Here is a 13,773-nt window from a genome sequence, read left to right as displayed (position 1 = left end):
ATGCTGTCAAAATTTTGTTAAAAACTGCCAAAAACATACTCTCAAACATAAAAGGATAAAACGTCAACTTGCGGTTGTAAAGTTGACGCGTTTGCGGAGGCATGCTCCCTTCCTCAGAGCACTTGGGTTATACTTTTGGCATTTTAAGACCCTGACCATTTTGTTGGACCAGGCCCCTTTTTGCTATTATAATTTTTCCCCACGAATAGAGCTTTCTTTTCGTGGTATTTGATCACCTACAGTTTTTTATTTTTTAGGCTATAAACAAAAATAGAGTGACAATTTTGAAGAAAATTCAATATTTTTTACTTTTTTCTATAATATCCCCAAAAAAATATATTTAATTTTTTTTTCTTCAGTTTAGGTTGATTACGTATTCTACAAATTTTTGGTAAAAAAAAAACGCAATAGGCGTTTGGTTTGCGCAACAGTTATATAGTCTACAAAATAGGGGATAGATTTATAGCATTTTTATTTTTTTTACAGTGATCAGCGATTTATTTATTTTTTTATTGTGACTGCGACATTATGGCGAACACATCGGACACTTTTGACACCATTGGGACCATTGTCATTTTTACAGCGATCAGTGCTATAAAAATGCACTGATTACTGTGAAAATGCCACTGGCAGTGAAGGGATTAAGTGTGCCCTAAGGGAGTGATTCTTACTGTGTGAGGGCGTGGCTTGGCATGTGACATCACTGATAGTCGTTCCCTATGACAGGGAGCAGACGATCAGTGACAGTCTGACTAGGAAGCACGGGGAGTGGTTTGTTTACACTTGCCTCTCCCCGTTTTTCAGCTCTGTGACCCGATCGCTGGACACCGACGGTCACTGAGCACCCGATCGGGTCGCGAGCGCGACCCACGGCTGTGCATATTAAAGGGGATGTACCTGTACGTCAATATGCGCAGCCATGCCATTCTGCCGACGTGCATCGGTCGGCAAGCGTAAATACGATTTTTAAGGTTTTTTAAGGTAATGCACTAGGCGTTTTGCGTCCTTTTTTTCTGTTTTCTAGTGATTTCGAGTGTTTTTTTTTTTTTTCCCCTCAACAAGAGCAGCATCGCTAAAAATACCCATCTGTAATAGAGTGAGCACTGAGGCTTGACAGTCTTTAGTGCTAAACCTGTACAAATGTGAATTTTCACCAATGGAATTTCTGTTTCAAGCTCCTGATGCCGGAGAACGTCCAGCCACAGATTGAAGCAATCAGCGAAGAAGCCTTGACTGAGCGCATTAAACTCAGGAAAGTCAAAGAGTCCGTGGACTTGTATGACCAGCTTCTTCAAGCCGGTATGTGATTCAGTTATGTATTTGTTTTGTTTGCCCATGAACATGATATTTAGGCTGAAATTGTTTTTTTTTTTTTTTTTTTTAGACTTTTATCTGCTAATGAACCAGCTATGTGCAAACTATTTTCAGTCTTTTCAATATGAAACCAAAATCAAGAACACAAAACAAAGTTCAAAACTGATCTTAGAAAGTATATTTTACTGAAGGGGTAGATGATTCTTGGAACTAACTTCCAGCAGAGGTAGTGAGAGTCACCGGTAAATGGCTTCAAACATGCTTGGGGCAAACCTAGATTTAGCCCACCTTCACACTGGGCCGAATTTGGCATGCAACCTGACATGTCAAACCACATGCCAAATTGGATCCAATTGCCGGGGGCGATTTGAATAGACGTCTGTGCATTAAATCGTCCCCAAAGTCAGACTAAAATACTGGTTTGAAATCGGCCCTCGGTGTGAACGTGGGCTTTAAACTTTAACAATAAAGTTAACCAAACAAAACTGAATAGTGCAAAATGTGGTGCAGCTGTGTATGGTGGGAAATCAGTTTCCAACTTGTTCAATTTTAGCTTTGACAAAAAACCTGGAAGCTCATTGGTTTCTATGAAGAGCTGCACCAGATTTTGCACTCTCCGGTTTTAGTAAATCAACCCTGCAGGGTCTGTCACCTGACTTTACTAGAGGAATAGAGGGTCAGGGGAGTATAGAGGGGGGGGGAGTATAGAGGGGGATATAATTAGATCATGGTGTGAGCTTCTAAAGCCTCATACACACAATCGGATTTCCATTGGCAGATCTGTGAAATTTTGTGCAAAGTGAACGGTGAACTTGGTATGCATACACACGGCAGAACTTTGGGCCTTTGTTGGTGGTGCTGGTGCCACAACACTGCAACCCCTCACAGATACTCTAGTTGGAGCGCAGGAATGAGCCTGCTGCAAAGTATTGCATCAAAAACAGGGGCAGAAAAATTGGGCCTTAGCCACTGGTGGCGGTGCCCAGAACCAAAAATGTTCTTACAAGCTATCAGCATGATCATTGAGGAGGAAAAGGATAGTCACTCAGCATAACAGGATAGTCACTCAACATCAGCAAAGGCAGTCTTGAAGGGATCTGACATTTCAAAAAAAAATATTCAGTTACATCAGCATCAGGTGCTTGGTAGCTTGTGGTGATCCAAACCTGATTAATTTTTATGAAGGTCAGTCGATCGACCGAGTCGGTGGAGAGGCGCACCCTGTGATCGGTCACAAAGCCTCCAGCAGCACTGAATGTGCGTTCTGAAAGAACGCTGGATGCAGGACAAGCCAGTAGCTCAATTGCGTACTGTGCAAGCTCTGGCCAGTGATCCACCCTCAAGACCCAGTAAGCCAGAGGATTTTCGGTGGGAAAGGTGTCCAAGTCTGATCTTGCCCCTAGGTATTCCCGCACTAAAACAGAAAAACAGACGCTGGCGATGATTACTGGAACCGGTCATACCTTGGGGCAAATTGTCTGAACGCATCGGTCAGACGGCCACCTTCTCCACGGCTCCTTCTGTGACTGACCAAAGCCTCAACAACACGTTGTCCAGGACCTGGATTTTGTAACCCCCCAGTCTCTGGGAACGCGTTGCACAGACCTTTCTGCAAGGCCTCCCGAAGATGTTTCATCTTCTGCTCCCTCTGCGCCGGCAAGATAAGGTCCACAACCTTATTCTTGTAACGTGGATCAAGGAGAGTTGCCAGCCAGTAATGATCCCTCTCCTTGATGGCACGAATACGAGGATCCTTCCGCAGGATCAGGGAGGCCGTACAACGTAGGTTTGCTGAGGCATTCGTTGCGGAGTCCTCTGGGTCACTGAGGACGACAGGATCCGCAGCCACCTCATCCCAGCCACGTACAAGTCCATGGGTTCCTTGGGACTGTAATTGATCCATTGAAGCCTGCTGCTGATGCTAAGTGCTAGGCTCCACCTCCATGCTGACACAATCCTCCTCGTCCTCCTCCTCCTGGTCTTCGTCCTCTTCCTGTGTGATAGGCAGGCAAGCAGGAACACTGTCTGGATAAAGGGGGCCTTGAGAGGTAAGGAAGTCCCCCTCTTCCTCCCTCTGTTCTGCCTCAAGGGCCCTGTCCATTATTCCACGCAGCGTGTGCTCCAACATGTGAATAAGAGGGACAGTCTCACTGATGCATGCACTGTCACTGCTCACCATCCTCGTGGCCTCCTCAAATGGTGACAGGACAGTGCATGCATCCCTGATCATGGCCCACTGGCGTGGGGGAAAAAAAAACGATCTCCCCTGACCCAGTTCTGCTGCCATATTGGCACAGATACTCATTGATGGCCCTCTGCTGCGTCTGCAGCCATTGCAGCATGGCCAACGTAGAGTTCCACCTGGTGGGCATGTTGTATTCCCTTTGGAGGTCTGCCAGCCGAGCACTGGCATTATATGACCGTGGGAAATGCACAGACTTTCCTGGCCTGCTTCAGGACCTCCTGTAAGCCCGGGTACCTGCCCAAGAACTGCTGCAACACCAAATTAAGGACATGAGCAAAACGGGGCACATGGGTCAGTTGTCCCTGTCACAGGGCGGAGAGGAGGTTGGTGCCATTGTCGTAAACCACCACCTTAAGCTGGCGTGGCGTCAGCCACCTCTGAGCCTGCCCCTGCAGAGCTGTCAGAACCTCTGGCCCAGTGGGGCTCCTGTCCCCCAAGCACAACAGCTCAAGCACCGCATGGCATCTCTTTGCCTGCGTACCTGCGTAGCCACTTGAACGCCTACGGAGCACCGCTGGTTCCGAGGACACATCAGCACAGGAAGAGGCCACAGAGGAAGAAGTGCAGGGGGAGGAGGAGAAAGGTGTGTCACAACCAGTAGTAGCATTTTGGAGGCGTGGTGGCGGAACAACCTCCAACACTACTGTACCTTGTCCTGCGTCCTTCCCAGCTGCCAGCAGAGTCGCCCAATGCGCCGTGAAAGACAGGTAACGTCCCTGTCCATGCCTGCTGGACTATGAGTCAGCGGTAATATGCACCTTACCACTGACTGCCCTGTCCAGCGAGGCATGGACATTGCCTTCCACATGGCGGTAGAGAGCCAGAATCGCCTTCTGTGAGAAAAAGTGGCGTTTGGGAACTAGCCACTGAGGTACCGCACATTCCACAAACTCGCGGAAGGGGGCAGAATCTCCCAACTGAAAAGGCAGCAGTTGAAGTGCTAGCAATTTAGCTAAGCTAGCATTCAACCGCTGGGCATGTGGATGGCTGGGAGAGAACTTCTTTCGGCGCTGCAGCAGCTGGGGCAGGGAAATTTGCCTGGTACAATCTGCCATCGGTGTACGGATAGTAGATTGCTCGCATGTACTAAGCTTTGACACACCTAATTCTACACCTTCAGTTTTATCAGTGCAGGCTTCAGAGAGGACTGAGGGTATAGTGGCGTTGGAGATCCTAGCTGATGAGGGGCAAGGGGAGGTCCGCTTTGTTCTTTGGTATGGGTCTTTGAGGTACGCTTGCCAACGAACTGCATGGCAGGTCGACATATGTCTGGTCAAGCATGTGGTGCCCAAGCGGGTGATGTTTGGCCACGCAAGATGCGCTTGAGACATATGTTGCAAATGGCAGCGGTGCGATCTGATGCATTTGTCTCAAAGGCCCACACCAAAGAACTTTTGAAATAACGCTGAGGCACAGCAGCGCCCTACATATGCGTAGCTCTGCATTGTGATGCAGTCAGTGTGCTGCCCTTAAGCTGACCCCTGGAGGGCATCCTACCTCGTTGGAGATGTGCCTGTGCCTCCTCCTCCAGGCACCCACGTAGAGTCAGTGACCTCATCATCCCCTCCCTCCTCATCACTGTAGAAAACCTGGCAGTATGCTGCAGCTGGGGGAACATGACTGCCAGATTGCTGTCCTTCTTGGGCACCCCCTCTCTCTGGGCTCAAATTGCTGCCTTCCTCTAGCTGTGTACCATCATGGGAGCCTTCAAAACGCTGCGCATCCTTATGCAGCATGTACCCAACACTGTGGTCAAACAGTTCGGGGGACTCCTCAGGATGACATGGTGGGGCTAGGGAAGGAGTGACTGATTCCATTGAGCAGAGAGAAGAGGACGTCTTGGCAGCTGCTTTGCCAGACAAAGTACCCTGAGCCTGGGTGAGAGGGGCTTGGTCATCCACTCTACCAAGTCTTCGGCATGTTGCGGCTCAACGCGGCCGGCTGCCGAAAACAAGGACGAGCGTGTCCAACGGCCACGTGCTGATGAGGATGCACCGTGTCCACGACTAGCACTGTTGCCTCTAGACGCAGAGCCTGCTTGCCCTCGTGACTTTCTGCCTCTCCTTGTCCTTCCAGACATACTAATGACCTGCAGAGGACAAAGGCAGTACACACACCTCGTAGCTTCAGGTGCAAACTGCAGAGGACACGGGCAGTACACACTACGTAGTTTTAGGTGCAAACTGCAGAGGACAAAGGCAGTACACACCACGTAGCTTTATGGTGCACACTGCAGAGGACACAGGCAATACACCACGTGAGAATACTGCAGCTAGCCCAATCACCTGCCTGCCAGTAAATTAGGAATAGCTGATCTAGCTAAACTATACAGTGTATAAATATATGTACAACACCTGAGATGCATATATATCCTCTACACACTGTAACTTTAACTGACTAGCCTGCCTGCTCTATCTACCTAGAAAACAAATCTCCCTCTCCCTCTCTCCCCCCATTTTTTGCGCGCTGTGATTGGCCAAGCATGCGGGTCATAGTGCATGCTTGGCCAATCATTAGTCAGCAATGCCGCAATGAATTATGGGCCGTGACGCGCCACTCGAATTTGGCGCAAACGGTCGAACATGGGTTTGACTCGAACATGAAGCTCATCCCTAATACCCAGCAGAGAGAGACCCCGGGCGGGGACTAATTAGCCACATGCTGTCACGATGTCTTTCGGGAGATCAGTAAAGTTGGTAAGGAGGCATTTTTTCCAAACGTGGCGGATTCTTTCAAATAGAAACACATTACTTTTCTCGGGTGTATTCACTGCATTCCAGTCACCTTTATACACACTGGAGGACTTTTATATTGTGATAATTGGATCAGCATTTTTTTTGTTCTGGTCATCCTGGTTTGCTTCATTGTCATTCACATTTTAGGACTATCTGATCACCAATTAATGTAAGTCACACAAGAGATATACAATTTTTACAGCGCAGCTATAAATCTTTTACAAAAGTGAGTACACCCCTAGGTGAAAATGTCCAATTTGGGCCCAAAGTGTCAAAATTCTGTGTGGTCACCATTATTTTCCAGCACTGCCTTAACCCTCTTGGGCATGGAGTTCACCAAAGCTTCACATGTTGCCACTGGAGTCCTCTTCCACTCCTCCAGTAGCTGGTGGATGTTGGAGACCTTGTGCTCCTCCACCTTCCATTTGAGGAGCCCCACAGAGATGCTCAATAGGGTTTAGGTCTGGAGACATGTTTTGCCAGTCCATCACCTTTTACCCTTGGCTTCTTTAACAAGGCAGTGGTCTTCTTGGACGTGTGTTTGGGGTCGTTATGTTGGAATACTGCCCTGTGGCCCAGTCTCTGAAGGGAGGGGATCATGCTCTGCTTCAGTATGTAACAGGACATGTTGGCATTCATGGTTCCCTCAATGAACTGGAGGTCCCCAGTGCCGGCAGCATTCATGCAGCCCCAGACCATGACACTCCCACCACCATGCTTGACTGTACACCATCTGAACCAAATAAGTTTTATCTTGGTCTCATCAGACCACAGGACATGGTTCCAGTAATCCATGTCCTTAATCTGATTATCTTCAGAAAACTGTTTGCAGACTTTCTTGTACATCATCTTTTAGAAGAGGCTTCCTTCTGGAGCGACAGCCATGCAGACCAATTTGATGCAGTGTGCGGTGTATGGTCTGACAGGCTGACCCAACCCCCCCACCCCTTCAACTTCTGCAGCAATGCTGGCAGCACTGATACGTCTATTTTCCAAAGACAACCTCTGAATATGACGCTGAGCACGTGCACTCAACTTCTTTGGTCGACCATGGCGAGGCCTGTTTTGAGTGGAACCTGTCCTGTTAGACTGCTGTATGGTTTTGACCACCGTGCTGCAGCTCAGTTTCAGGGTCTTGGCAATCTTATAGCCCAGGGATCGACAAATCCCGGGCGCCAGGTCGCCATGGCGACTAGAAATAGGATCCTGGCGACTTGGCTTGGAAGGGGGGCAAAAAAAAAAAAAAAATTTTTTTTTTTTTTTTTTTTTTGTGTGAGCTGGGGCCATCTGGTGGTGAGCCGTTGGTATTACAAGTTATTACCACCATATGTGAGCTGGCGCCATCTGGTGGTGGCCGTTGGTATTACAAGTTAAGCATTACAACTTAAACAGCAATTCTAATGTTGTTTTTTCACTATTTTCACTGCCATCTTCTTCCCTCTTATTAAAACCCCCAAACATTATATATAATCTTTATCCTAACACCCTAGAGAATAAAATGGCGATCGTTGCAATACTTTCTGTCACGCCGTATTTGCGCAGCGGTCTTAGAAGCGCACTTTTGTGAAAAAATTACACTTTTTTAATTAAAAAATAAGACAACAGTAAAGTTATCCCCATTTTTTTTTATATTATGAAAGATAATGTTACGCCGAGTAAATTCATACCCAACATGTCACGCTTCAAAATTGCGTCCGCTCGTGGAATGCCGACAAACTTTTACCCTTTAAAATCTTCATAGGCGACGTTTAAAAAAATCTACAGGTTGCATGTTTTGAGTTACAGAGGAGGTCTAGGGCTAGAATTATTGCTCTCGCTCTACCAATCGCGGCGATACCTCACATGTGTGGTTTGAACACCGTTTACATATGCAGGCGCTGCTCACGTATGTGTTCGCTTCTGCGCGCAAGCTCGTCGGGACGGGGCGCGTTTTCTGGCTCCTAACTTTTTTACCTGGCTCCTAGATTCCAAGCAAATTTGTCAACCCCTGTTATAGCCTAGGCCATCTTTATGTAGAGCAACTAGAGCTGAAACAACTAATCGATTATGAAAATGGTTGTCAACTATTTTCATAATTGATTAATCGGCCAGTTGATTAGTTGGCCTGCATATAGAATGCCTTATTTGTTTACATATCAGGAAATACAGTGCAGCACACATACAGCTCAGTACACCATCCATGTCACCAAGTGCCTGAGAATTTGTGAATGTGCAAGTGTGAGGAGCAATGCCTCATGGGATATGTAGTCCTGGGCAGGTGGTGAGTGGTTCTAAAGGCAGAAGGTGTTTTTTTTGTTTATTTTTTAAACCTTGCTATAGCGGGCGCTTTATCCTATACTTTGCAGCTTGCTATTGAGGCACTCTGAAGGCAGGAGGAGCCAGAAGCATTGGTGAGGGACCCCAGAAGTGGAGGATCTGGGCTGCTCTGTGCAAAACCATTACACAGAGCAAGGAAGTACAACAAGTTTGTTTAAATAAAATAAAAAATCACATTAAAGACTGTGCAAGCAAGATCAGCATCTGAACCCAGAGAAAGTGTAGGTAGTAGAAGGCATTACAATTACTGTAGTTGGTTATTTATATTTACCACTGCATATGGCTATATTTAAGAATAAATTGCCTTTTTTTATTTATTTTTTATTTACATATTAACTAAATTGTACACCACACCTTCTTTTTTTTTTTTTTTTTTTTTTATTATCTGATTAGTCGATTCATCGAAACAATAATCGGCCAACTATTAGATTATGAAAATAATCGTTAGTTGCAGCTCTAAGAGCAACAATTATTTCTTTATCGTACATCACGGGACACAGAGCGGCATTCATTACTATATGGGTTATATGGAGTACCTTCAGGTGTTGACACTGGCAATCTCAAACAGGAAATGCCCCTCCCTATATAACCCCCTCCCATAGGAGGAGTACCTCAGTTTTTACGCCAGTGTTTTAGGTGTTGGTCATGGTTTAGCTTGCCTCCGCATCCTTGGGATTAGGTGAGCTACCGGTTCTGTCCAAAAAAGCCTCAGCGCTAAAGTGGTCAGTAACCGGACCCCAAACCCTTGGGGTATAGCCCATAATGCTTTTCTTTTTAGAGAGCTGGACCCTGGGCCCAGAACTTAGAAACCTTTGGGTGCCTAATGTTTTCTGTTGCCAGGGTGCTATATGGGCCCAGGACAGTGGATCCTTCATAGGAACCCAGGGCCTGAAGGTCTAGACATCCCCACGGAGATGGGGGAAGATTGGGCCTCTTGCTTGGCAAAGTCCTGCGGCATGGAGCAGGTAAGTGAGGGGAAAACTTGCGGAACTTGGTTCTTAGCAGGTTTTTTTCTGGGGGGTCACAGGGGACATGCCTAAAGTTATGCACTGCATCTGGCAAACTAGTCACATATCATAAAGATAGGATGGCTCTATATGTATTATTCCCCATAAGATGTGACCTCCCTTGTAGTGTTGGAAAAGCATTGAGTGGGGCCTGTGTGATATAAAAGTATATGTGTGTGTCAGAGAGCTGTGCTTACCTGCAAGCCTCCAGGCAAAACGCTGACCTCCTCATGGTTCCAGGCTGCAGGCTGCAGTTTGCTGGAACAGAGAGGTCCCTTCCTCCCAAACCCCCCCCCCCCCCCCCTGTCGGGAGGGGCATTTCCTGTTTGAGATTGCTGGGGGGGGGAAGGGCGGGTCAGTGGCTTAAGGAAGGGGCGGCCCTTCCTTGTTTGTTCCATTCAATACTTTGGAACTGAGGAAGAAAGACCAGAGCGGCAGCACGGGGCACCGAGGACACACAGTGGCCAGAAAGGATTTTGCAGTCTTCAGAAGACTGTTTTTCAAGCCTAGAAATAGGCTGTTTCTTTTCCATCTCATAGTTTTTCTTTGCAATACTACTCAGGGGGACAGAATGTTTTTTCTTTCCTGGATTTGAAACAAAAACGAAAAAAAAAAAAAAAAAAAAGTCATCTAGGGGAGAGGAAGCATTTTTTATCCCCCAAACAGGTGTTTGGGCAATTAACTTTTATAGTTCCAAATACCAATAGGTAGCAGGTGTACCTCGGTATTGTACCATGGCATCCGGGTCGGAGGGTACAAGAGGTGGGGATTCCCCCAGAGAGTCTGAGGTCTCGGACAAAGTTATGCCGCTGCTTTCCCCACAGGGAGCCTTGGGGCCATCGGGATCTGGGGCTGGAGCTGGCGCGGGTCAGTCCAACCCTAAGATGGTCATGGACAAGGTATTACTCACCTCTTTAAGAGAGATGGAGAAAAGAATGGGAAAAATGATAGCCACAGCTATGCGGGGCAGTAAACGGATTAGATCTCCGTCGCCCGAGCGCGGACCCTCAGAAGAGGAGGTCCTTTCCTCATGGGAATTGGACGACCTCTTGGACAAGGACCAAGTAGGTTCAGGGATCGAAGATCCGGATACAGAGGAGTCTGGAGCAGTCTCCCAAGGGGAGAGCTGGTGGATTCAAGCCTTAACGGACTTGGTCCATAATGCATTCAACTTGCCAGTACCAGATCTCCAGGTGTCTACGGTTTCAGCTTTGGGCTCACTGAGGGCGCCTCAAAGCAATGCAGTATTTCCGATCCACCCTCTACTAGAGGGAGTTTTGTTCCAAGATTGGAACAAGCCAGATAAAATCTTCTTACCACCTAAAAGATTCTCTGCCCTATATCCTATGGAAGATAAATTTTCCAAGAAATGGGCTACTCCTGCAGTGGACGCAGCCATCTAATGTATTAACAAATCATTAACATGCCCTGTAGAAAACATACAGGTATTCAAGGATCCAGTTGATAAACGCTTGGAAGCACTACTTAAGAACTCCTTCACTACTGCAGGGGCAGTAGTACAGCCAGCCGTGGCTGCGATTGGGGTTGCTCAAGCATTATCGGATCAAGTTAAGCAGATGCCCAGCAGGCAGAAGAATCGGATCAAGTTATTCCTGCCCAGCAGGCAGAAGAATTTTCGGATGTCCCTAGGGCCATATGTTTTACAGTAGACGCAATTAAGGATTCTATCCAGCAAGCGTCACGTTTATCGTTATCCCTTATCCATATGAGAAGACTCTTATGGTTAAAAAGCTGGGAGGCCGAGCCCCCATGCAAGAAGCTCCTGGTAGGGTTCCCCTTCCATGGAGGACGACTCTTCGGAGAAGACCTAGATAAATACATTCAAACCATTTCAAATGGCAAAAGTACTCTCTTGCCAACTAAGAGGAAGTTTCAGGGGCCTGCGTTTAAACGACAGTACTCCCCTGGGCAGGGGCCCTTTAATGCCAAACAGTATCGACGGCCTCCTGCGAAAGCAAACTTCGGCTTCAACAGCAAATCACAAGGACAGGCTGCTAGAGGCAGAAAGCAGTGGGTTCGCAAACCAGCAAAACCAGCCCTCAAGCCGACCTTATGAAGGGACGCCCCCACCCACGAAGGTGGGGGGAAGGCTGCGACTCTTTTCAGAGGTTTGGGAAGCCAGCATTCCCGACGAGTGGGTACGGTCTTCCGTGGCCACGGGCTGCAAATTAGATTTCCTAAGGTTTCCTCCTCTTCATTTCCAGGAGTCGAGGATTCCAAACGATCCGGAGAAAGGAGCCGCATTAATGTCGGCATTAAATCATCTACTTTCCCAGGAAGTAATAGTAGAGGTACCAGTCCTGGAACAGGGGCTAGGTTTCTACTCCAACCTATTCATCATCCCGAAGTCCAATGGAGATGTCAGGCCAATTTTGGACCTAAAGATGGTAAATACTTACCTAAAGATCCGCTCATTTCGGATGGAATCCGTGCGGTCAGCAGCTACCACACTCCAAAAGGACGACTTCATGGCGTCCATAGACATAAAGGATGCCTACCTTCATCTTCCAATTTATCAGCCACATCAAAAATATCTACGCTTCATGGTGGCTTCGCGTCACTTCCAATTCGTGGCGCTTCCCTTCGGGTTGGCTACGGCCCCCCGGGTGTTCACGAAGGTCCTAGCTCCAATCCTAGCCAAACTAAGGATCCAAGGGGTCACGATCCTAGCATACCTGGACGACCTCCTAGTCATAGATCACTCGTCTCCCGGCTTGGAGCGAGCAGTGGCCCTCACGGTCCAATACCTCGAAGTTCGGCTGGGTCCTAAATCGAGAAAAGTCAGCTTTCCTGCCCACAAGGCAGTTGGAATATCTCGGCATGAGATTAGACACAGAACAACAAAGAGTGTTTCTACCTCTGAGGAAGGTCAAAGCCATCAAGGAATTAATCCTACTGGTTCTAAGCAAGAAGGAACCGACTATTCGCCTATGTATGAGGTTACTAGGCAAGATGGTGGCCACATTCGAGGCGGTACCATACGCCCAGAGCCACACTCGCATCCTGCAGGCAGCCATCCTGTCAGCATGGAGCAGAAGGCCACAGGCCTTGGATATCCCGTTGCCGCTCTCATCAAGAGTCCGACAAAGTCTGTGTTGGTGGTTAGACCCTCAGAATCTACTGAAGGGGAAGTCTTTCAGCCCAGTGGCTTGGAAGATAGTGACCACAGACGCCAGCCTGACGGGCTGGGGAGCAATTTTGGATGGTTGCACTCGCCAAGGTACTTGGGCAACGCCAGAGAAGCAGTTGCCCATCAACATCTTGGAGCTCAGAGCTGCTCGACTAGCCCTCAGGGCTTGGACGTCAAAATTGCAGGGGTTCCCGGTGAGAATTCAATCAGACAATGCCACGGCCGTGGCATACATAAATCACCAAGGGGGAACCAGGAGTCAAGCCGCTCAGAGAGAGGTGAGCTTGATTCTCCTATGGCAGAGGCTCATGTGCCCTGCATATCGGCAATATTCATTCCAGGAGTGGACAACTTTCAGGCGGACTTCTTAAGCCGCCAGACTCTTTTGCCGGGGGAATGGTCTCTGCATCCACAAATCTTTCAAGCACTCTGCCAAAGATGGGGAGTGCCGGACGTGGATATCATGGCATCGAGACTCAACAAGAAGCTAGACAGGTTCATGTCCCGCTCAAGGGATCCGATGGCCTGCGGAACCGATGCGTTGGTTTGCCCTTGGCATCGGTTCAAACTTCTTTATGCGTTTCCCCCGCTCCAGTTACTACCCCGCCTGCTGCGCAGGATCCGGGTGGAGCACATACCAGTCATCCTGGTAGCTCCAGTATGGCCCAGAAGGGCATGGTACTCACTAATATTAAGGATGGTAGTGGGAGACCCTTGGACTCTTCCTCTACGGCCAGACCTGCTATCGCAAGGTCCGATCCTCCACCCTGCCTTACGGCATCTAAATTTGACGGCCTGGAAGCTGAATCCCTGATTCTCAGGGGTAGAGGTCTGTCTCAGAAAGTAATCTCTACCCTAATCAGAGCCAGGAAACCGGTCTCTAGGGTGATTTATTACAGGGTCTGGAAGGCCTATGTAGGCTGGTGTGAGTCCAAGCGATGGCTTTCTCGCAAATTTACCATCGATAGAGTATTAAGTTTTCTCCAGCTAGGAGTGGATAAAGGA

At 48.0% G+C, this 13,773-nt stretch overlaps 1 protein-coding gene across 1 annotated transcript in view; it reads left to right on the top strand.

Moving 5' to 3' along the window:
- PTCD3 (pentatricopeptide repeat domain 3) overlaps positions 1-13,773 on the top strand; it is a 111,471-nt gene that overhangs the window by 18,321 nt on the left and 79,377 nt on the right. Inside the window, exon 7 of the mRNA XM_040335454.1 lies at positions 1,176-1,299. Within this exon, the coding sequence (XP_040191388.1) occupies positions 1,176-1,299 (124 nt within the window). The remainder of the gene's footprint in view (positions 1-1,175; positions 1,300-13,773) is intronic.

This window comes from Rana temporaria, chromosome 1 (assembly GCF_905171775.1).
Source record: "Rana temporaria chromosome 1, aRanTem1.1, whole genome shotgun sequence".
Classification (NCBI taxonomy): domain Eukaryota; kingdom Metazoa; phylum Chordata; class Amphibia; order Anura; family Ranidae; genus Rana; species Rana temporaria.
Note: the sequence above shows the minus strand (reverse complement) of the source record. Positions and strands in the feature narration are given on the sequence as shown.